The 22,637-nt window shown below is 50.8% G+C and overlaps 1 protein-coding gene and 1 long non-coding RNA gene across 2 annotated transcripts; both read right to left on the reverse strand.

Moving 5' to 3' along the window:
• Positions 1 to 379: 379 nt before the first annotated feature.
• On the reverse strand, positions 380 to 7,017 carry LOC139440941 (uncharacterized). Its single transcript, XR_011651278.1, has 2 exons — positions 6,524 to 7,017; positions 380 to 5,325 (listed from the first exon to the last, which is right to left on the reverse strand). It is a non-coding gene; the product is annotated as an uncharacterized lncRNA (long non-coding RNA).
• A 1,624-nt stretch (positions 7,018 to 8,641) lies between these two features.
• On the reverse strand, positions 8,642 to 22,405 carry LOC128780980 (histone-lysine N-methyltransferase PRDM9). The gene is made up of 11 exons (XM_053924874.2): positions 22,326 to 22,405; positions 21,545 to 22,103; positions 21,116 to 21,233; positions 20,702 to 20,815; positions 19,654 to 19,703; positions 17,460 to 17,616; positions 16,762 to 16,842; positions 16,292 to 16,563; positions 15,812 to 15,879; positions 14,441 to 14,634; positions 8,642 to 12,281 (listed from the first exon to the last, which is right to left on the reverse strand). The coding sequence occupies exons 2-11, from the start codon at positions 21,611 to 21,613 to the stop codon at positions 10,408 to 10,410; spliced, it is 2,997 nt and encodes a 998-aa protein (XP_053780849.1). The 5' UTR covers positions 21,614 to 22,103; positions 22,326 to 22,405; the 3' UTR covers positions 8,642 to 10,407.
• Positions 22,406 to 22,637: the final 232 nt, after the last annotated feature.

Below are 22,637 nucleotides of genomic sequence, written 5' to 3' on the forward strand. Positions count from 1 at the left end.
TGGGAAAACACCTTGGTGCAGATCAGAAGGAAACGTTGGGTGTAGTGAATCATCCCTAAATGTTGAATCCAATTTCGCTGCTCGTGTTAAGTTTGTTTTTTAAAAGATTTTACTTATTTATTGTTAAAGAGAGGGGAGGGGAGGGAAAAAAAGAGGGAGAGAAACATCGATATGTCAATGTGTGTAAGAGATACATCGATTCGTTGCCTCTCACACGCCCCAAACTGAGAATCTGGCCCACAACCCAGCCATGAGCCCTGAGTGGGAATCCAGCCGTGACCGTTTGGATCGCAAGCCAGTGCTCACTCTGCTGATCCACACCAGCCAGGGCTCATGTGAAGTTTTTTATATCTCTACAGGGTTTTTTGGGGGGTGGGGGGGGTGCGTAAATAAGGTTGCAGGTTTGATCCCTGGTCAAGGAACATGCAGGACTCAAGCAATGGCTCTGACTGATGTGGCTCAGTGGGCTGGGCATCCGCCTGCCAGCCAAAAGGTCGCCAGTTCCATTCCCAGTCAGAGCACATGCCTGGGTTTGAGGCAGGAGATAGTTAGGAGGAAACTCCAGAGGTGCTCCAGAGCTAAGATAAAGGACATCGATACAGGACAGAGACCTGTTCTAAGACCCGTTGTTCCTGCTTTCTGGAAAACCGCTGAATCATGGTGAATCATAACTGCACCTGTGCAGAAGATGCTACATGACCCCTGCTTCATTATAATAGCATCATAATAAATCAGCTTTGTGGGACCCCTTTCCCTGGCGGTCAGTCAAGGAAGATCATGGGGGACCATATGTGCAGTAGCTTTAAAGTAATATAATTGCTTGTACATGGGCAGTAAAACCCTGCCAAAACTAGCCAGGAAATATCGCCCTGTAAGAATAGAACTCCTCCAGCCCCTGAGATCAATCTCTGCTCCAAGTCAGCCCGCTCCCATGTTCTGTGGAGTGTACTATCGCTTAATAAATCTGCGCTCTCTCTGTCTGCTATAAGCTCCTGTGTTCAGTTGAATTCTTTGTCTGTGATCACCAAGAACCTGGTTACCTGTGCCCTCCTGTGACAGGTTGTGGGCAGGGTCCCCAGTTGGGAGCATGTGAGAGACAAATGATAGATGTTCCAAATAAAAAGATAAATCAATAAATTTTTTAAATTAAACAAAACAAAACACAACACAATTTCCATGTGGATCTGCATGTATTAATGGGCCTTCTATTCTTTTCCATCAATCTGACTATTCACAGGGCATCACTCCACTATTTTACTTACTGTAGCTTGATAATACAATACACCTTTTAATTCTTCCTTATTTTAACAGGTGAACTTAAATTGAGCTTGCTTAACTTTAAAAATTTTTGCTGAGCCCTGGCCAATGTGGCTCAGTTGGTTGGAGCATTGTCCTGTTAGGTAGGATAGATAGCAACCCAAGGAAAGGAGGAAGAGGGAGACATGTCTCACCCACGGACTCAGTGGTCCTGAGCCTGGTCTGATAACAGTGCTGGAGCATCACAAGAAACACCATGGTAGCACAGGAGGAGGGAACCCTTCGAATTCAAATTCTACGTATTGTTCCCACTATCTGGGAAAGACAGCCTTTGAGACTTCCAGCCAAGATGGAGGCGTAGGTAGACACACTGTGCCTCCTCACACAACCAAAAGAAGGACAACAACAATTTAAAGATAAAAAACAACCAGAACTGACAGAAAATCAAACTGTATGGAAGTCTGACAACCAAGGAGTTAAAGAAGACACATTCATCCAGACTGGTAGGAGAGGTGGAGATGAGCAGCTGGGCAGAGAGGACTTGTGGCAGCGTGGTGGCTGCAGGACTGGGGTGGGCAAGACAGCAGCTGGTGGACCCAGTGAGGCAGCAGATTGTGGAATAGGGTGGGCAAGGCTGCAGCTGGCCGGCAAGGAGCAGCTGGCAGATCCGTGGCTGGTGGCTGGTGGACCTGGCGGTCCCACATTCAAGTGCAGATAAACCAGGAGGAACAAATGGGGAGTGAAACAGACTGTGCAACCCCAGGGCTCCAGCCCGGGGAAATAAAGCCTCAAACCACTGATTGAAAACACCTGTGGGGGTTGAGGCAGCAGCAGGAGAAACTCCCAGCCTCACAGGAGACTTCATTGGAGAGACCCACAGGGTCCCAGAACATATACAAACCCAGCCACCCGGGAATCAGCACCAGAAGGGCCCACTTTGCTTGTGGGTAGCGGGAGAAGTGACTGAAAGCCACAGAGAGCGGAGCAAGCAGCATTGTTCCCACTCGGACCCCTGCCCCACATACAGCATCACAGCGCAGCGATGTGGGTTGCCCCACCCTGGTGAGTACCTAAGGCTCCACCCCTTTACATAACAGGCGTGCCAAGACCCCCCAAAAGAAAAATGGCCCAAAAAAAAAACCAGATCAAAGCTCCAGAAAAAATATAACTAAGAGACAAAGAGAGAGTCAACCTATCAGAGGCACAGTTCAAAACATTGTTAATCACGATGCTCACAGAATTGGCTGAATTTGGGTGCAAATTACATGAAAAAATGAAGGTTATGTTAAGTGAAATAAATGAAAATGTACAGGGAACCAATAATGATGGGAAGGAAACCAGGACTCAAATCAACGATATGGACCAGAAGGAAGAAAGAAACATCCTACCAGAAAAGAATTAAGAAACAAGACTCCAAAAAAATGAGGAGAGGCTTAGGAACCTCCAGGACATCTTTAAATGTTCCAACATCCGAATTATAAGGGTGCCAGAAGGAGAAGAGGAACAGCAAGAAATTGAAAACTTATTTGAAAGCATAATGAAGGAGAAATTCCCCAATCTGGCAAAGGAAATCGACTTCCAGGAAGTCCAGGAAGCTCAGAGAGTCCCAAAGAAGTTGGACCCAAGGAAGCACATACCAAGTCACATCATAATTACAATACCCAAGATTAAACAGAAGGAGAGAATCTTAGAAGCAGCGAGAGAAAAGGACACAGTTACCTACAAAGGAGTTCCCATTAGATTGTCAGCTGATTTCTCAAAAGAAACCTTGCAGGCAAGAAGGGGCTGGCAAGAAGTATTCAAAGTCATGAAAGGCAAGGACCTACATCCAAGATTGCTCTACCCAGCAAAGCTATCATTTAGAATGGAAGGGCAGATAAAGTGCTTCTCAGATAAGGTCAAGTTAAAGGAGTTCATCATCACCCAGCCCATATTATATGAAATGTTAAAGGGACTTATCTAAGAAAAAGATGATCAAAAAAATGAACACTAAAATGACAAAAAGCTCACAACTATCAACAACCAAATCTAAAAAAACAAAACCAAAAACAAACTAAGTAAACAAGGAGAACAGGAACAGATTCACACAAAAAGAGATCACACGGAGGGTTATCAACAGGGAAGTGGGAGGGGGAGAGAGAGTGGGAAAAGGTACAGGGAATAAGTAGCATAAATGGGAGGTAGAAAATAGACAGGGGGAGGATAATAACAGTATAGGAAATGTAGAAGCCAAAGAACTTATATGTATGACCCATGGACATGAACTAAAGGGGGGGAATGTGGGAAGGAGGGGCTGTGCAGGGCGGAGGGGAGTGAAGGGGGGAAAATGGGACAACTGTAATAGCATAACCAATAAAATATATTTTTTAAAAAAGCCTTTGAAACTGTGTTAATTCCAAGGTCTGGTTGGTGGTTGGGAAGGGGTCCACAGTGCCCAAAGAAAAAGCCCACAAAACTACTTTGGTTACGTGCCTACCTCTGGTCACCGTCTGTTCTACGAGGGAGTCCCTAATGTTTACAGAACGAGCCCGTAAATAACTTTGGGTGACTGCCCCAGCTTTAACTGGCTCCTGTCCCGTATCTGTTTTACAACAAGATGAACAAATGCGGTCTGGAGTGAGACAGGGATTCAGGCTATCAGACCCCCTCATGTACCTAAGTTTGGGTCGTCATGTCCCCCGTGGAAGCTGGCACCACCTTTACCCACCAATCAATATGTAACTTCTTTACCCCCATCTTGCCAACTACATAAGTCCTCAGGACCGGCAGTTGAACCGTCACAGGAAGGATGCCTGTGCCCGTCCCTGACGCCACTGTGATGGGGATTTAGGGTGGGAGTCAGAGCCGCTCGCCCAACCCCAGAGCAATCACATCCAGACTTTGTCGTGGACTCTGCCTGCTGCCCTTGTCTCCCCGTTCGAGTCACTGCTCAGGCCAGAGGTGGCTGCCCTCCCCCTGGGACAGAGGGTCAGTCGGTGTGTCCCAGCGAGGCCCAGAGGGTTCTAACAAGCCACCTGGCTGAGGACCAAGGGCCTGGGTGACACTGCGGCCCAACACAGTGACGCACAAGCCACCAGCGAACACAGTTCACGGGACGTGTGCTGGCTTCTGCTGGACACAGTCAGGCTGGAGACGGGAGGGTGGCTGTTGCCGTCAGTGAGTGTGAGTCCAGTTGTCACTGCAGAACTTACTCGTCACCTTGGAGGCCATCTCCTTGGACCGTCAGGCTGTACACGTCACACTCTGCAGACAGACATTCGGTGCTCCGCCCTGGGGATCAGAGGCAGGTTGGGCTCGTTCACCCTATGCCACTGAGAGCAGATGAGGAGCCCCTGAGGCACCATCCTCTCCAGGAAATGACCAGCTTCTGGGTCGGGTCCTGTGAGGTGTTCAAGGCAAGGCTGACGGGTGGCTCAGCTTCCACCTTGGTCCCCGGCTCCACAGAGAGGCAACGTTTGGTGATTCCGGACCATCCCCTCCCAGAACTGACCTGAGGAGACTTTCCCTGGGCTGGGATCTGATCCATATGTTCCCAGTTCCAGCACCAGACAGGGGGTTCTGGGACCCCTGTAGTTATGTGCTCCACACTTACGGTGGCGGGCGATGCTGGGAGTGTTTTCTGTTTTCAGCAGAGAATGTGGTCTAATTTTGCAAGAGGCCATTTCCTCCTGCTACGTACAGGGCAGCCTTGTGAGCACATTTCTGATGTACTCTGGTGACCCCTTAGGGCTACTCTGCTCAGGGCCCAACGCCAGCCTGTGGGCACCAGCAGGACCCAGTCTGCAGCGGGTGCCCCTTCCGGCTGGTTGGTGCACGTTCCAAGTAAGAGTCTGCTCTGATTGGCCGGTGTCTGTGCCCGCCAGCTGAGGCAAATGTACGTGGACCACACCACCCAGGGGACCCTCCTGCTGCCCACCCTGTCGATCCAGCCCTGAAGTGAGCACAGCGATGGTGCCCATGCACTGAGCGTGCTGCTGTGCTGAGGCACCGTGATGTGAGCCGTGGCTGCGTTGTAGGTGTTCTTGTCGTCGGCTGTGTCCATTGCTGTGACTTGCATCCTGGTGGTGCCTGCAGGGAAACGCAGAGGGGAGTTGATATCCCAACAGCTAACAGCCAGCATGGCAACAAAACTAGCACAGAAGTCTAAAGTGCAACCCCGTTTGGGTCTGCTCGCTGTGCAGACCATAGTACTGCCTGTGAAGTGGGTCAGCAGTACAGTCCACCTCATTACTGTAGCAATTCCATGGTTATTTGTTCACTCCTTTGGAAAGCTTTAGGGCTTCTTCTGACACGGCTGTAGCTGTGGGAACACTGTCCCTCATTAACATGAAACTATCAGGGACCTGAGGGAAGGGCATGTGGCTGTCCAGGTCTCATCCCTCCACCTGCCCCACTGCTCCCAGGCCCTCATCCCTCTTTCCCTGACACTGTCAGGGGCGTCCTGTCTGGACGCTGGCCTCACAAGCCAGAGGGGAGAGCTGGGTGGGGAGAGTGAGTCCTGGTCGCTCACACCAAGACTTTGGAGTTTGGTCCACGAATGGCCCTCAGTGGCCGTGTCCCACGTGTGGTCATCAGGAGATGGGTGGTGCTGGCTGGTGAGCAGGGGTTTGCTGTGGGGACAAAGCCACCACGACGACAGAAGAGGGAGGAAAGAGGGAGAAAACACCGGCAGGCGAGGGGGACCGGAGATCAGCCCATCGGAATGTCCCGTCATACAGAATTTTCAGTGTCATTCACTTTTCGACTGCTGCTGTCTACTCTGAGCTCAGAAGCTGGCCCACCGTGTAATCTCCCCACCCAGTGAGGCCCAGAGCTTGTCCACGAGCACAGAGCTTGTCTATAACTCACACAGCTCAGATCCACGCCCAGCCCTGCCCACCTCCACCCTCTTATCCTTCGTGTGCAGCCCCTGGAACGTGAAAGGGGCTTAAAACTGTGTCATGAGTCAGTTCACAAGACAAGTGGCTGTCTGAAGTATTTAGGAAGTTAGGCAGTCACCCCGGGTTCTAGAACCCCCGGAAGCCACACAGGAGACACTCGCAACAGCACAGATTGCTTCTCCCCCTCCAGGAATGTGGTCACCTGCAGCCACCGACTTTCCCTTCCTATAACAAACACCAAGAGGAGGTTTGTCAGCCTTGGCCAGATGCTCAGTTGGTGGGAGCATCGTCCCGTAACTGAAAGGTTGAGGGTTCGATTCTAGTCAGGCCAGTCACCCCCTCGCCTGCCCAGCTATGGTCCCCAAGCCAGCCCGCAGCTCCCTTACCTGGGTGGCAGACAATCAGAACATAAACCAGGTGGGACTGGCCATAGCTGCAGTGGCCACTGTAGTGAAGAGTCAAGTGTTTGATGGAGGCGGGTGGCCATACCATCTTGTCGCCTCAGCAACTGATGTTTTTGCCCAAGGACTCTTGACCTGTCCCATCCAGGTCCATCACAGTGTCAGGTGGAGGAGTTGGGAAGCTGGCAGGTGCAGCTGGATGGGCCTTGGAGGCACCCCAGGTGTTATAGGGACAGGACAGTGAACCCTTCAGCTGCTTGTCAAGGACAAGAGATGCAGAATCCAGCAGATGTCAAGCTACATTCACTCCTTGGAGCCTCCTCTTCAAAACGAGCATGGTGGCTACCAGCCACTGATGGGTGGGCGGGAGGGGAGTGTTGACACAGATCCCGGCCTGCAGGATCCTGGGTTGTGGCTGCAATAGACAAATATACACACGGACTACAGAAATCCTGTGGAGGAAAAGGGACGGCATGGCCACTCTCTAAGTGAGAGAGGGCAAGAAGGCTAGAGAGAGCCCAAGAGAGAGAGAGCCAACCCCTGCCTGGACAGGCTTTTATTGCTTTTCTGGGCACATTACATCAAGGATGGTCCTCATAGGATGAACCTATGCACAGGTTCACCACAGGTGATTACCTTTTAAGGACAACAAAGGACAGAATACTTCTAATTACTTCAAAGAGAAGGATGTTAACAGCTCGAGGGGGAAACTGGTCACACTTCATACGTGGGTGGTTTAGCACAGACTTTAGGAAGTTAAAGATACTCAGTAAACATTTGCTGCCTCAGGGTGAGGGAGTTTTAGCAAGAGCAAGTCTCACAGCAGTCTAGGTACAATGCAGGCCTGATTTCCCACGGGAGAACCTATCTATGGACGTGGGTCCTGCCCGCCAACCTTGCTCCCCACTGGCTTTTCCGAGTGGGGGCTGGGCCACATTTCCCATGTATGGAACAGTTCCCCACAGAGTGTAAACACCCAGCTCCGTGAACAAGGTTGTCTGAGACCGTGTGAACTACAGGAGCAAGGCGGAAACAGAAGGGCCTGTTATGACTTAGCTTGGAGAGCCGCACACCATTTTCACAGCACAGATCAGCCTGGTTGTGTGAAGGAGGGGCTGTACAAGGGCAGGGGTGACAGCATGTGGATTTGGGGGACACCTTGGAGGCTGGCAGCTACACTAGGAATGTGGTTTGCTGCTGAAGGGGAGGGAGAGGGAACAGACCTCTCTCTACTCATCTGGGATCGCTAAGCCTTCTGGGAGAGCTCCAGGGTCTGTCCTGGTGGTGGGGGGTGATGACCATCACCTGGCAGTCTGTGGGTTCCCCTCCCCACGGTACGTCAGTGCCGGCCCCTCTGGCAGCGTCACACCAGGACTCTGCCCCTCTCCCATGCCCATGCTGAAAGCCACAGAATATTGAGTTTATGGTGTTCTCTCTGGGCTGCGCTGGTGGGGGGAGAAACAGGGAAGGGAAACAAACCCAAGAAACACACCTTCCTTTAAAAAAAACCATTAAAAAAAAGTAATAGTGGATATTTATTACTGAAATCCACAGTTTATGTAGACACTCTTCATTCACAAGCCTGGCACTGGGAGGACAGAAAGGTCATCGTCCAGGTCATGGGGGTGGGGCCCTCACTAATTGTTTGCCATCTCTGTGTATTAAACTCAGCTCTAGTTCTAAGTGTGACCTCTGGGAGCTGTTAGCACCCTCGCTATGATTATGCAGATGGGGATGTTTACCCTGTTCTCACCCTGAGTCTTGCTGGACTCCCAGCCATTGGGTCCATGGGAATTTTGTGCTCTTGGGCCATTGTGGACAATATCTGGGAACAGGTGGCCAGGAATGACCAACATTGCGCATGTCCATTATCCCATCAGACTTCACTTCACAAACAAGTTTAAAGATGCAATAAGTACTAATTTCGAGATGGTGTTAGTGGTGCATGAAGCCCTGTGGGGCCCGGGTACGAGGAAAGTGCAGCACAGAAGCTGCCATGTTGTTGGCTTCATGAATGCCATACGCAGATGGGGCGCACCTGTCACAGGAGAAACTCGGTTCTTCTTGCCGATGCAGTAAAGGATCACAGATCAGCAAGTGTACTAGCGTGCAAGCAGGGTTTATTTGTGATACGCTCTCATGGACGAGGACAGGTCTTGCTGAGGTGGGGGTGAAAGGCAAGAGCACCAGGTCCTTCGTCCTGAGGACTCACATAGTTGCTGGGATGGGGGAGAAGTTACATATTAATTGGTGGGTAAAAGTGGTGCCAGCTTCTACGGGGTGTGTGACTAGCCAAATGTAGGTATGTGCTGGGGTAGTTAGCTCGAATCCTTTTCTCATTTCAGACCCCATTTGGTCATCTTGTAAAATAGATCCATGACAGGAGTTACAGTTGAGGCAGTTACCCAAAGCTATCTAAGGGCTCTTTCTGTAAGCACTGGGGACCCTCTCATAGAGCAGACAGGGCCAGAGGAAAGCTATTAGCCAAGTTTGTTTTATGGGTCCTTTCCTTGAGTGCTGTAGACCCCCCTCCCATCTTCTAGGCTTTGGGATGAAGTTTCAAAGCCTTTCTTTCCCAGATAGTGGAAATGATACCTAGAATTTCAACGTGTTAGCATGGTGTTTCTTGTGATGCTGGAACATCTGGCAATAGAATTGGACCAGGCTCAGGACTGCCGAGTTAGTGGGTAACGTCTACCTCGGCCTCCCTGCCCTGGCTTACTGTCTATCCCACCTAACACACCAGTGCAGGGACATGCTGTTCCCAGTGTCAGTCCTCAGCAAGGGGTGGGCTAGGGTCTTGTTTCACAGGTCACTCTCAGTAGCACCTGCCTGTGTTGAGGCTCTGAGGGTATGCAGGCTCAGTGGGAGGGCGGTGACCTGGAGGGAAGCGCACCCCCCACCTCAGGCCTCCTTCTCAGGGCAGCTGAGTCTATGTGGGGAAGGCAGTGGGGTCTGATCAAATTTGGAATTTGGCTACAGACCCCTACCCTGTCCTTATCTTCCTCTGTCCAGCACTAAAGACTCGGGACACATGGGCACTGATGGCTGTTCAGCAGGACTTGCGATCTCAGCCATCCTCTATGCCAGATTCTCTGTGTTGACTCAACTTTGAATGTCAGAAAGGCCGGAGTTCCCATTTCCATTGTAGATTAGGAAGCAGGCAGAGAGAAGTTAAGAATCTTGCCTTAGGTCACACAGCTGGAGGAGACAGAGCTGAGACTCACACCCACTACAGACTGATGTGGAATCTGTATGCTGTGCACCAGGAAATGCTGACCCTGAAGGGGCAGCAAGGAATGAGGAAGACCAGGTGCCCAGACTGAGCCAGGCTCAGTTCGTGCACAAGCATACGTCCCTCCCTGCTGTTCACCTCTGAGGCCCAGAGGTTGTAGGAAACTAGGAGAAGAGCCAAGAGAAGCCAAGGGAGGAGGGTAGGGAGCTGATTAGGAGAAAAGGCCCCCTTCCCAGCAGTCTGGGGAATTCCCTTCCCTGGTGAGTCTGTCTCAAATCCCTCTCTGGGCAGTGACCAAAGTAGACTGACTCCAGATTTACACATTTGCTGTTGAATTTCTGTGGCTGAGTGTATGAGTTCTTTGTGGCTCTTCGGGAACCATCTGTTTTTAGTGCTGGGGAGAATGAGGGTTTCATATGTGTATGGAGACAAAACATTTTAGACTAGGACGTCAAAAACCATGAATGAGACTGGAGCTGACATCCCCGTTATGGAACTGTTTGTCCATCTCCTCTCTTGTTGTGAAACTGGAGGGTTTGTTTAACCAGTTACTTCTGTAGTAATTACAGTCTTGGGGAGGGTAAGGGACTGTAGACTTCCTATGGCTATTGATATGAGACTTAATGCTAATGACTCACTCACTCCACCTGCAAACATAGGGCTTCTCCCCAGAGTGTGTCCTCTGGTGTGTGATGAGAACTGACTTCTGTGTAAAGCCTCGCCCACACTCCCTGCAAACATAAGGCCTCTCTCCTGAGTGTGTCCTCTGATGTTTGATGAGATTTGACTTCCAGGTAAAGCCTCGCCCACACTCCCTGCAAACATAGGGCCTCTCCCCTGAGTGTATCCTCTGATGTTTGATGAGACCTGACTTCGAGGTAAAGCCTCGCCCACACTCCCTGCAAACATAGGGCTTCTCCCCAGAGTGTGACCTCTGGTGTGTGATGAGATGTGACTGCTGTGTAAAGCCTCGCCCACACTCCCTGCAAACATAGGGCCTCTCCCCTGAGTGTATCCTCTGATGTTTGATGAGATTTGACTTCCAGGTAAAGCCTCGCCCACACTCCCTGCAAACATAGGGCTTCTCCCCAGAGTGTGACCTCTGGTGTGTGATGAGATGTGACTGCTGTGTAAAGCCTCGCCCACACTCCCTGCAAACACAGGGCTTCTCCCCAGAGTGTGTCCTCTGGTGTGTGATGAGATGTGCCTGCTGTGTAAAGCCTCGCCCACACTCCCTGCAAACATAGGGCTTCTCACCAGAGTGTGTCCTCTGGTGTGTGATGAGATTTGACTTGAAGGTAAAGCCTCGCCCGCACTCCCTGCAAACATAGGGCTTCTCCCCAGAGTGTGTCCTCTGGTGTGTGATGAGATGTGACTGCTGTGCAAAGCCTCGCCCACACTCCCTGCAAACATAGGGCTTCTCACCAGAGTGTGTCCTCTGGTGTGCGATGAGATCTGACTTGCATGTAAAGCTTCGCCCACACTCCCTGCAAACATAGAGCTTCTCCCCTGAGTGTGTCCTATGGTGTGTTATGAGATTTGACTTCTGTGCAAAGCCTCGCCCACACTCCCTGCAAACATAGGGCTTCTCACCAGAGTGTGTCCTCTGGTGTATGATGAGATTTGACTTCCAAGTAAAGCTTCGCCCACACTCCCTGCAAACATAGGGCTTCTCCCCTGAGTGTGTCCTCTGGTGTGTGATGAGAACTGACTTCCAGGCAAAGCCTCGTCCACACTCCCTGCAAACATAGGGCTTCTCCCCTGAGTGTGTCCTCTGATGTGTGTTGAGATTTGACTTCCAGGCAAAGCCTCGCCCACACTCCCTGCAAACATAGGGCTTCTCCCCTGAGTGTATCCTCTGGTGTTTGATGAGATCTGACTTCCAGATAAAGCCTCGCCCGCACTCCCTGCAAACATAGGGCTTCTCCCCAGAGTGTGTCCTCTGATGTTTGATGAGATGTGACTTCCAGGTAAAGCCTCGGCCACATTCCCTGCAAACATGGGGCTTCTCCCCTGAGTGTGTCCTCTGGCCTCTAATGAGATGTGACCCATCACTGAAGCCTTGCCAATACCCTCCATGCTCAATCACTACAGTTCTTGACATTCCTACAAACAACTTGCCTGTGTCCTCTGGACTCTCTTTCTGGCCTCTACGGGTCTCTTCCTCCATCATTCTCTCATGCTCGTTGGAGCTCCTCATCTGTTCTGTGGAAGGTTGGAAAAAGGGTCTTGAGATTCTCCTCTGACTGATCCTTTTAAGCAAAGGTTTGGACCTTTCTTTGACCTCGTGACCTTCAGCTTTATCATTCCAGCTGTGAGTACTAGTATGTTGCTGCTGCTGATTCTGATCCTCTGGGCAGGGTTCCTCTGCTTGGAGGTGTTTTCTTGCAGATGTCCCCAGGAGAATCTGAGAGGGATGATTGAGTTTCACATGTTGGCTGAGGAACTTCTGACTGGAGAAGGCCAGAGAGCAGGAGGGACATGGGTGGATCTCTGGCTTTGGTTCCGCTGAAAGAGAAAGGTTCGGTCAGGGCAGATGTTGACGAGAATGCCTGGGCTGCACGACTTGGCTGCTGGTGAGACCTGCCCCGTGAGTCTTTCTTACTGTGGTGACAATGCAAGCTCCGTCTCCCACAAAGCGTCCACTCGCACCCTATTTTCCTTTTTATTTTTGTGCAGTGCACCTTCTTCAGAAATCCAGAAAGCCCCCATCAAGAGGGTCTGTTCTAATATTGCCCAGACTAGGGGCCTTCGAGGAGCACGAGAGGCCATTTCACTCCCTATGCAGATGGGACTGCAGTGACCTTTCCCTTCCATAGGTATCTTCTAAGTCGTGTTAAAGAGCAAAACCACAAGCCCCAACTAGGAATGGCTTCTCTGTTTTCCTAAAAAGTAAAATAAAATGTCCTCCCTGACCTTGCTTGTGTGGCTCAGTGGGTTGAGTGCCAGCCTGCGAAGCAAAGAGTCGCAAGTTCGATTCCCAGTCAGGGCACATGACTAAGTTGTGGGCCAGGTCCCCAGTAGGGAGCGTGCGAGAGGCAACCACACATTGATGTTTCCCTCTCTTTCTCCCTCTTCCCCTCTAAAAATAAATAAATAAAATCTTTAAGAAAATGTCCTTCCTCAAGCCTCACACCAGACATTTATGCTTCATTTCATTCGGTGTTAGCCCATTTCAAATACACCGAGAAGTCGTTTCAAAATATTTCTCCAACCACACTTCTTCCACACCCGACTCCTGTTCCTCTCTGACCCACCGCCACGCTCTCTCACTTGGAGATGAAGCAATCTCTGAGGGGATTCCCCACTGGAGTTTATTTTCTAAAAATTAACAAAGCACAATCAGAACAGAGAACACAGCACTCTACGGCTAACGACTGCGCGCTTTCACTCAGGAGAGTCCCCAGTGTCTCAACTCGGATCATCGGCGCCGCATTTCCGGGCTGTGGAGCATCCGTCTGATCTCCATTCTTACCCTCTGTGCTGAGACGAGACCCGAGTGACCCTCAGCCAATTCAACATCCCACCTCCTTTCTTCCCTGCACTAGCTGCTCCCTCTGCCTGGGACCCTTTGCCGCAGGTATTGTTGTAAATGTTATCTCCCGAGGGAGCCCTTCCCGGACCACCTGCCACACTGCGCCTCCCCTCACACTGATCCTCCCTAGGCTCTCGTCCTGGATGAGTTTTCTCCAAAGCACTAACCGCTGTGCAGTGTTATGTACATGCAAACACGTGTGCCTGGGTTTCCCTCCTCCACCGTCAGCCCCTCAAGAGCAGTGATTCTCGTCCTCATGTTAATCTGTACTTCCTGGTCCCAGGACCCTGTGCGCCAGAGTAGGATATCACCTGACGATTCACTGAAATGACGGACGAATGTGCCCTGCCTGAAGGGTGTGGCTCGGTGGGTTGGGTGTTTTCCTACAACCTGAAAGGTTACAAGTTTAATTACAGTCAGGGCACATGCCAGGGTTGGAGGCCAATTGGGGGTGTGTGAGACAACAGATTAATGTTTCTCTTGCACACTGATGTTTTTCTCTCTCCTTTCCACTCTCTGTAAAAATAACTAAAATTTTTAAAGATTTTATTTATTTCTTTATTTTTAGAGAAAGGGGAAGGGAGGGGGAGAGAGGGAGAGAAACATCAATGCATGGTTGCCTTTCGTGCGCCCCCTACTGGGAACTTGGCCTGAAACTCAGGCATGTGCCCTGACTGGGAATCAAACTGGTAACCCTTTGCTTCAAAGGCTGGCACTCAATCTACCGAGCAACACCAGCCAGGGCAAAAATCTTTTAAAAATAATGAATGTCTACAAACAAAAACATTTTATTTAGAAGTATGGAAGAAAATTAAGAAGATACAGCTATAAAAGTGTCAGAAAAACTGTGTTGGTGAGAGAGCTGGTTAGTGCTTGAAAATTTTCCTTTTTTGCCTCTCAGCCTTTTAGCACTGTATGCATTTGTGTATTTTGGGCATGAAATATGTTAAAAATAAAAAATATAAACATTTTGCCTAAGAGTCAAAGACATATGAATGAACTCAGAATTTCTAAAGAATCTAATTTGAAACTTTACTGACTTTAGAGTGGATTTTACTCAAGAGTTGGATCATGAATATTTCTATGGAGAATTCTCTATTCTCTTTCTGTTTTGAAGAACAGTGGTGCCCACCTCTCCTAGCCGTGAGCTGTCTCTTCCACTTGCTGCCCCACTTGCTGCCCAGCTCCTGGCCATACTCGTCCCCGTACCAGACCAGCAGCTCACAGCCCAGCCTGACGACCTGGCAGGTTCGGTAGAAAATCTGCCCGTGGTATTGAAAGGCCACCAGGTTCTGCTCTTCATCATCCCGGGCGCAGTTCACATACCTGGGATTGAGGCAGATAAAGGGAAAGAAAAGCACAGCGATGAGTTCCCACTACCTGAAAAGCCCTTCCCAGACCACCTGCCACACTGCACTGTCCCCTCCAGCAAAGCAAAGTCCATGTCCAGCTCCTCACTGACTCTTGTGGCCCTCAGGCTCTGGTGTCGCTCACAGCCCCTACTGCTCCCGGGAACCTTCTGTTCAGCGTCCAAGTGTCTGTCAGCGTGTCATGTGAACTCCTACCTCCAAGTCCTGCTTGCAGTGCTAATGCTGCCTAATACCATTTTGTAAAACCCAGTTCCAGACTTAACCTCCACCCTGACTGGCCATAATACCCAGTGATCTCTGGCTTCTCCAAGTCTAATTCAAGTTGTCTCACACCACAGAACCTGGTGCTTGATCTAGGGCCTGCTTCTAAATTAGCTCACTAATTATTCAGTACTCAGCCCACGTGTTTTCTCTTGAGAGGCCTTTCTCCAGCCCCCGTACACTTTATTTAGGGTACCAGTCACTTGCCTCCCCAAGGTTACCATAGTTGGAGGTCTTTTGTCTTAGTAGAATAAAACAGAACAATAGTAGTTGGCTCCCATTCTGTTATCCCTGATAAAAGAGGGCCCCTCTCAGGAAAGGGGCCCGTGACCACTCCTCTGCAGGCCTCAGAGCCCAGCTCTAGTTAGAAGTGAGGCTGGGAGGGTTTGCTGCCCTCCCAGGTTTAGGCTGTCCTTGGTTTGTGCTATCTTGACACTGTGCACTTCTTGGAAATTATAGTTAAATGTTTCTAAAAGCAATTGTTTTATGTCTGTCTGCAAGAAGTCCTCCATAAGGACATGGGTTATGTGACCTGTTTAAGTAATGTATTCCTTCATCTAAACTGGAATATAGTGAGTGCTTAATTAATGCTCATTTGATACATTGAAGTGTAATCCAGTGTCCCTGGTGAATCTAGGCTGTTCAAGGTCCTTTCCAGTGCCCAGACTGTGCCTAGCAGAGAGCTTTACATTTTGAGGACATATGCGCTACTTTTTCCCTAAGTGTCCCCTGAAATGAAAATACACTGTATGGAGAAAATGAGGAAAAGGGATTAAGAGAGACCGCTGAGCGAGGCATGACGAGAGGGAGAGACATATGGGCTTGTGGGGGATGAGAGTCCCCTCTGGCACCCAGAGACCCGTTGACCTCACCTCATCCAGTTGGCCCAGGATTTGTCCTTTCCATCCACATACTCATAGCAGTTTCTCCCCTTGGCGATCTGTGTTTCAGAAAAGAAGTTAAAGAACTTTTTTTTTTTTGTGGGGAGGTAATAGTCAGAGGAATTATTTTACTCCACTGTCATCAAAGCTCTTTCAGCCTGCATGGGGATTCCGCTGCCAGTTGTGACCACACGATATTTTCCTTACTCATCATCTACACATCCGAGTCTGTCTGTCCAATCAGAGCAGGAGCCCCACAAGGGAGGAGCCACTCCTTTGTGTCTGCACCACTTTGCTCCCACTTACGCTCTGATCCTTAAACAGGAGCTCTGTGTTCATGTGAAGTCCCGTCAGTGCACACAGCTAACCATGTTGTCCCTCCATGTCTAGCATGTAGGAGGTGAGGTCCCTCCAGGCCTCAGAAGGAATGTGGGAAGCCAGAGGACAGTGGAAGAGGCAAATACTTCTCACCAGCCAGGAGTATCTGCTCTTGGCTGCCTCTTCATCTTCTGTGATGTGTCCTTCATAAGGGCCAAAGTGCAGACCCACTGGCAAATCAGCTGCCTCATTCCACACTCCAAGCCCAGCCTCAGGGATGCCCGATGGCCCGATTCTCAACCCAGGGGGCAGGGTGAGGGCCGAGCGGTTGGGATGCCCCTTGTCCACTGCACTGTCCTTTACAAATGCAGGGGGCCCATGCACAGCACAGCTGTCGATGAAGAAGTTCTGACACTTCTGACAATCTGGAGGCGAGAGCAACAGGGGTTAGGGAAGGTACAGCGCATGTTCCTGGACACAAAGAGCTTCAGAGGGCGTCCGGCACTGACATCACTGAGACTCAATGCTGTACTCCAGGTCACTAGAGGAAGGGAATGATTTGGGGACCAAAGGACTAGAGAAATTACTGTATTATAACACGCTTCTTCGTGAGGGTCACTTACAGAGGTAGTCATCATCCTGGGGCTCGCCGATCTCTTCTCGTAGGCTGCACATCTTCACTTCAATCTCCTCTCTCCTGAGTTCTAAGTTGGAGAAGTCCAGGTGAGTGAGGTTGGTGGGGTGTGGAGTGTTAGTTCCCATTTTGTCATATAACACACAATCTCCTCCCATCAAATTATTACCCGTCCTTTTGCATATTCTGGTATTTTACTGTTAACTATTGGTTCAGAAGACTAAGACTCCACACCAACTACAGATGACTGATGCAGTTTTAGTTCCTAGATCTTCCCATTACCAGGTGTAACTTGCCAACCTGTAACCATTCATAAAGTATTTATGGAGTGCACATTATGCGTTAGGCCTCAAGTAAAGGCCTGGGCACCCAACACCAATAAAGTGTGGCTGCTATGATCACAGATGCATTTGTTGGACAACTTGCACGTGTCACTTGTTTTAAATGTAATTTAATGTTTTCAAACAATATACGAGCGATGTCTCCTTCTCTTCACTTTACACATTAGCATTTAGGAGCTCAGAGCATTTTCAGGATTTGCCCACAGCTCCAGTGCTAACTTCAGCCTCAGCTTAGCCCAGCTTGAATCCAGGCCCATCCGAAGTCCGCCCCACAGACCCAGGCCATAGTTATCAGCCCTTCTGTAGGACTTAGAGGAACTAACGTTTCCAAATTATGTTCTCTTACCCGATTTTCGTCTAGTGTGCCGTCCAAAGGCACACGCTTCTCCAGGAGGGGACGCTGGATTCTGGGCCTGCTCTGAGTCACTTGCAGTCATCAAATTTGCTGTTCCTGACAATTCCTTCAAACTGTATTCATTGCTTAACGGCATCCTGGATGTTGCCTTCAGTGTAAGAGTCACACATTACAAAGGTAACATGTATTTAATTTTTTATGGCTCATGATACTTTTTACATGCATGTCTTTAAAACTTCAACCCTTGGAAATACCTAGGGAGTAGGAATATTAGAGAGGATAGGGCCAATGGGAGTAGTGAATCCAAGATTAGAACCCATGCCTTATGGCTCTTTTCTTTCAACTGTCTGTGTGATATTATATTGAGAGTGGAGGATATTGGGAAGAGATTAAAGAAATCATTGGCAGAAACATATCTAGACAGTAAATAAAATGGTGATAAAATTTGCAATACCTTAGAAAGAATATTTGTTCTTAGATTAGCTGGTGCCCACCAATTCTGTTTGGGTAAGGCTGTATCAGTAGCTAGTTGTCTCCAGCCTCATGATCTATAACATGCTAACTTTCAACGTTATAGTGAACGTGCAATTAAATAATGCTCACCAAAGTGTTCTGTGAATTGTGTAATATAGTATGAATGTGAGATTACAGTCCTGCTATCAATTTACCCCTCAGCTCTCTCCATATTTCAAATCTCACAGAAATTACCATCAGCATTTACCGATCATCTTCTAGTTTAATTTGTAATTGTGAAATCATTCATTTGGCAAACATTCGGGGGCCCTGATCTGGGCCTGTGACTTCTGAGAAGTCTCAGGTATGGACCAGTCTCTCAAAGAGCTCACAGTGCAGAGGTAGGCAGGCTGAACAAATGATTCCAAATAGGATGAGAGTGGCCTCATTAGAATTCAGGGAAAGAAGCTGTTACGTCACCTTACAAGAAACGGCATATGAAATCAGTTCCGGATGGATGAGTTTCTATTGAAGAGTGTGTAACCTACATGAAGTCCTCAAGTCATGTTATTATTTGTTGTTTCTCAGTCATCAAACCTGAAGCTCCTTGGGGGTAGGAGATGCTTTCTTTGATTAGAGTGGGAGGCTGTGATCCTGGACATTTTACATTCTTCTTCATCTGGGCATACACTGTACAAACTGCCTACATATCATACGCTTTCCTTCCTCAGAGGGTCTCAGTGCACCTCTCACTGGAGCAGAGAAGAACTTCGGTTGAAACCATCAGTCAGATGAATGATGTAATGACATATGGATAAGACAATGTAAACTTTAGAAACTATAAGAGTTTATTTTTCTAATTTTTAAAAAAGATTTTGTTTATCTTCTTGAGAGAGGGGAAGGGAGGGAGAAAGAGAGGGTGAAAAATATTGATGTGAGAGAGAAACATTGATCAGTCGCCTTTCACATGCCCCCCAACCGGGAACCTGGCCCACAACCCAGGCATGCGCCCTGACCAGGAATCAAACCGGCGATCTTTTGCTTTGCAAGAAGACACCCAACTGGTCATGCTGGCCAGGGCAAAACCATGAACGCTGTAATGAGTGTGTAAGTGGTTTAGAGAAGACACTATGGATTAGATTGCACCACCCCTGATACTGTGATCTTAGACATATAGTCAAACATTTCTGTATCTCTGAAAGCTCACTTTCCTCATCGTAAACGGTGACAGTTACAGTACCTACCTCCTCAGGTTGTTGTAATGTGAGTTTATTCACATAGAATTCTTAAAGTCTGAAACCTTGTGAGAATGAAACAACTGGCAGTTACTATTGTTGCTGTCGTTGTTAACTGTTAAGCTGATGATGAGCCCTGGCTGGTGTGGCTCAGTGGATTGAGCGTTGGCCTGCAGACTGAAGGGTCACCAGTTCCATTCCCGGTCAGGGCACACGCCTGGGTTGCAGACCAGGTCCCCCAGTTGGGGGGCGCGTGAGAGGCAACCTATTCATGTCTTTCGCACATGTTTCTCTCCTTCTTTCTGCCTCCATTCCCCTCTCTAAACAAATCAATAAATAAAATCTTTTAAAAAAGATGATAATATCAGACAATGTGTTGAAGAGACCAGGAAAGGAAGGCGGCAGTTCCCAGGGTACTTTCTGCATTTTCCTACTCCTACCTGCATTCCTGTCTATGACAAAAGTTTTCTTGTCAACAGGATTTGGGAAATACTCACCTTCTGGTGTTCACTTTGTTCCTTTCCGAAGGCCACCCAAGAAGATTTCACTGAAAGATAATGAGAAAGTGTTTTGGTTGGTAAATGTTTCTAAAATCTGGAGATTCTTATTAGGGACACAGAATTCTGAGTGACAGTAGTCGGAGAACAATCCAGGGTGATTGGAAAAGGTTTTCTGAGGTATCGTAAGGCCTAGGCTTCTGTTGGGGCCATCAACTAATTTCATTAGAAAGATAAAGAAAACAGACAGAGTGCCATCCACACTTCATCCGATGTTCATACAGCATCTATCACATTTACTAGAAATAAAGTGGCCTCTCCTGACAAAAATGTAATGAAAGTGACTGCACAGAAACTCCCTGTCTTTAACACAACCCTTCCTCCGTCCTGCTTTCTTCATTCACACTGGCCTTGTCCGGGCTACGGCACCACGGCCACCTCGCCTCCTTTCTCTGGTCCCCTCCCACCCGGGCACTTACTGGCCGTCCCCGCCCTTCCTTAATCATTAGACTCCGGTCAGCACCCACAGTCTGCTGACCACAGAAGCAGAGAATTCCAGTCAAGTGAAAGATCGGACCTTGACTTCAGCTGTGTTTCAACCCCAGACCCATGGAAGTGGACTGGCCCTACCAAGCGAGCACTCGTGATGCTGGACAGAATGGCACCAGGGCCGACCCCAAACTCCCGTAATCTCCACGGTTAATACCGTGTCCGTCTGTCCCCATGCAGGCCGTGGGCAGCCGGGTGTTGGAACACTCCTCACCGGCCAGACTGCCTCCCTCTCTTCCGATGACAACTATTCTGATTGGTTATTTCTTACTCACTTGTATGTTCTTATACACTTACTGCTTATCACTGTATCTATAAACACATGTGATTATGTTGCACTTGAAAGTCTACACGAATAGCCCCTTACTGTGCGACACACTGTTTGGCATCTTGCTTGTTCGCTGGAGAAGCGAACCTGCTCCCTGGTTAAGTCCCGAGATGCAGCCTGACCTAAACAGGTCCGTGTCGGCAGGCGGCTCTGGTTCCGCCTGCCCCTCACCTTGCCGCCTGGGAGTCCACTCTTCATCAGAGTCCCCAGGGTCCTCCTCCTGGAGCTCCGCGGCCGGCCTGCGGGGGCGGTGACACATGAAAGGGGGTCGCGGGGCCCTGAGACCTGCAAAGCGACAAGACATTCGTCCTGAAAGCAAAGAGCCTGGAGGAGGAACGAGCCCCAGGAAGCCCGTGTGACTGGCTCCCACGGGATGGGACAGTCTAGGACGGGTTGCTGTGGGCGCTGCACTGTCAGCGCCGGCCCTGCTCTGACGCAAAGGAGCAAATTCCCCCTTCGGCGTTGATACGGGAGGGAGCCGCAGGCGGAGGGAGCTGCCGGAGCAGGAGCTGGAGCCGGTGCCGGTGCCGGCCCAGCAGCCCGTCAGGTCACCAGGCCGGCGCCTGCCTGGCGCCAGTGCGCTACCTCGGCTGAGGAGCTCATCTAGGTTCCTCTTCAGGTGCCGGCCTTTCTCCCCGTCTCCCATCGCCGCCCACTCGTCCCCGGAGAAGTACAGGGAAACGTCTTTCCAAGCTTCTTCAGCCTGGGGAGGAGAGTGGACGCTCCAGTGACTCAGTGATGCGCGTTCGGGCCTGTCCCGCCCCGGGTGCAGGGAGCCGGCGGGGCCGCGGTGGTCCTTGTGCAGCAAGCACCGAGCCCGAGTCTCTCTCGGTTGTGTCCCGGGTCCCGGCTGCGTCCCGGCGCCCGCCCGCACTCTGCGCCTTCCCCCACTTCCCCGCCACGCAGAGCCCCATCTCTCCCACCAGCGCCCCGCACACGCGCCGCGAGGGTCACCCCGAGGGCCGGGCGTCTGCGGAGCCCTGCTCCCCGCTTCCCGCCGACCCCACAGCTCACCTGAGGCTGCCGCCCCGTCCGCCCCGCTTCTCCCTCAGGGCGCTCCCGCGGGCCCCCATCGGGGTTCATGGCGTCCCAGCCCCGAGTCCGAGGCGCCTGTGGAAGGAGAAGGCGCTGAGAGGGCCGAGCGCCTTTCCCGCGTTGGCAGGGCGCCGGGAGAGGGGGCGCCCTAGTTCCCCCTCCCCCCCTGCACGGCTGCCTCAGCGCAGGCTCCCGGGCCGCGGCCGGACGTCCGAGGGCCCCTCGGCCGGGCGGGCCAGCGGCGGCGCCAGGAAACGCGCTCTTCTCATGGGAGAGTTCGGACTCGCACCGGGTTCTGCAGACACCGGCAGGCGACGCAGGCGCGGCCTCCAGCAGAACGCCTTCTCTGGGGCGGAGACGCGGGCCTGGTGCTCCCGGCTGCGGACTCTTGGCGCGCCTGGGGGAGGGGGCGGGACCTCTGAGGCCGAGATTTGGAGCCTCTCGTCGAAGGGCTTCAGGTTCCCCGCCGTTGAGTTAGTTTCCAGGACGACGGCATTCGGGGTCTCTGAATTGGGGAGATGTGGTCTTCCCGGGCGAGCTGCAGGTAGGGTACCCGAGCTGAGGGGAACTGGGGTTTTCAGGCTGTTTGGGGATCTAAGCGTTGGGGGTTAGGAGATGTGGGGTCCTCCGGGCTAGCGGACGCGGGCCCCTCGATGCTGAAGGGATCTGGGGCCCCGCGGGATAAGGGCATCTGGGGTCTCTTAGGCTGGGCTTTGAAGGTCTCGGGCTAAGGGTCCCACATGGCAAGGTTCCCGCTTACCGGTCAGTCTCCCGGGGCCCCTGGCGCGCTGCACACCTCGGAGGAGAGAACTCTCCCAGCTCCCCAGCTTCCCGCCCTCGGGGAGGTGTGAGGACGAGGGGGGGTGAGGATCCTCCTGCCTGGATAGCCACGTGGGAGCAAGCCGCCAATCAGTGCTGCAATCCCAGTGCCCTGCCCACCAATGGGCGGTCAGAAGAAGCTGAGAGGGCGGGGGCAGGGGGCGGAGCCAGCCTTTTAGGAGTTCCGAGACTGGCCAGCAAAAGACCCGCCCCACCCCGCGGGGATTGGCTGCTCTCGGTCCAGTGAGCACCT

The sequence above is a fragment of the Desmodus rotundus genome, chromosome 5 (assembly GCF_022682495.2).
Source record: "Desmodus rotundus isolate HL8 chromosome 5, HLdesRot8A.1, whole genome shotgun sequence".
Classification (NCBI taxonomy): Eukaryota; Metazoa; Chordata; class Mammalia; order Chiroptera; family Phyllostomidae; genus Desmodus; species Desmodus rotundus.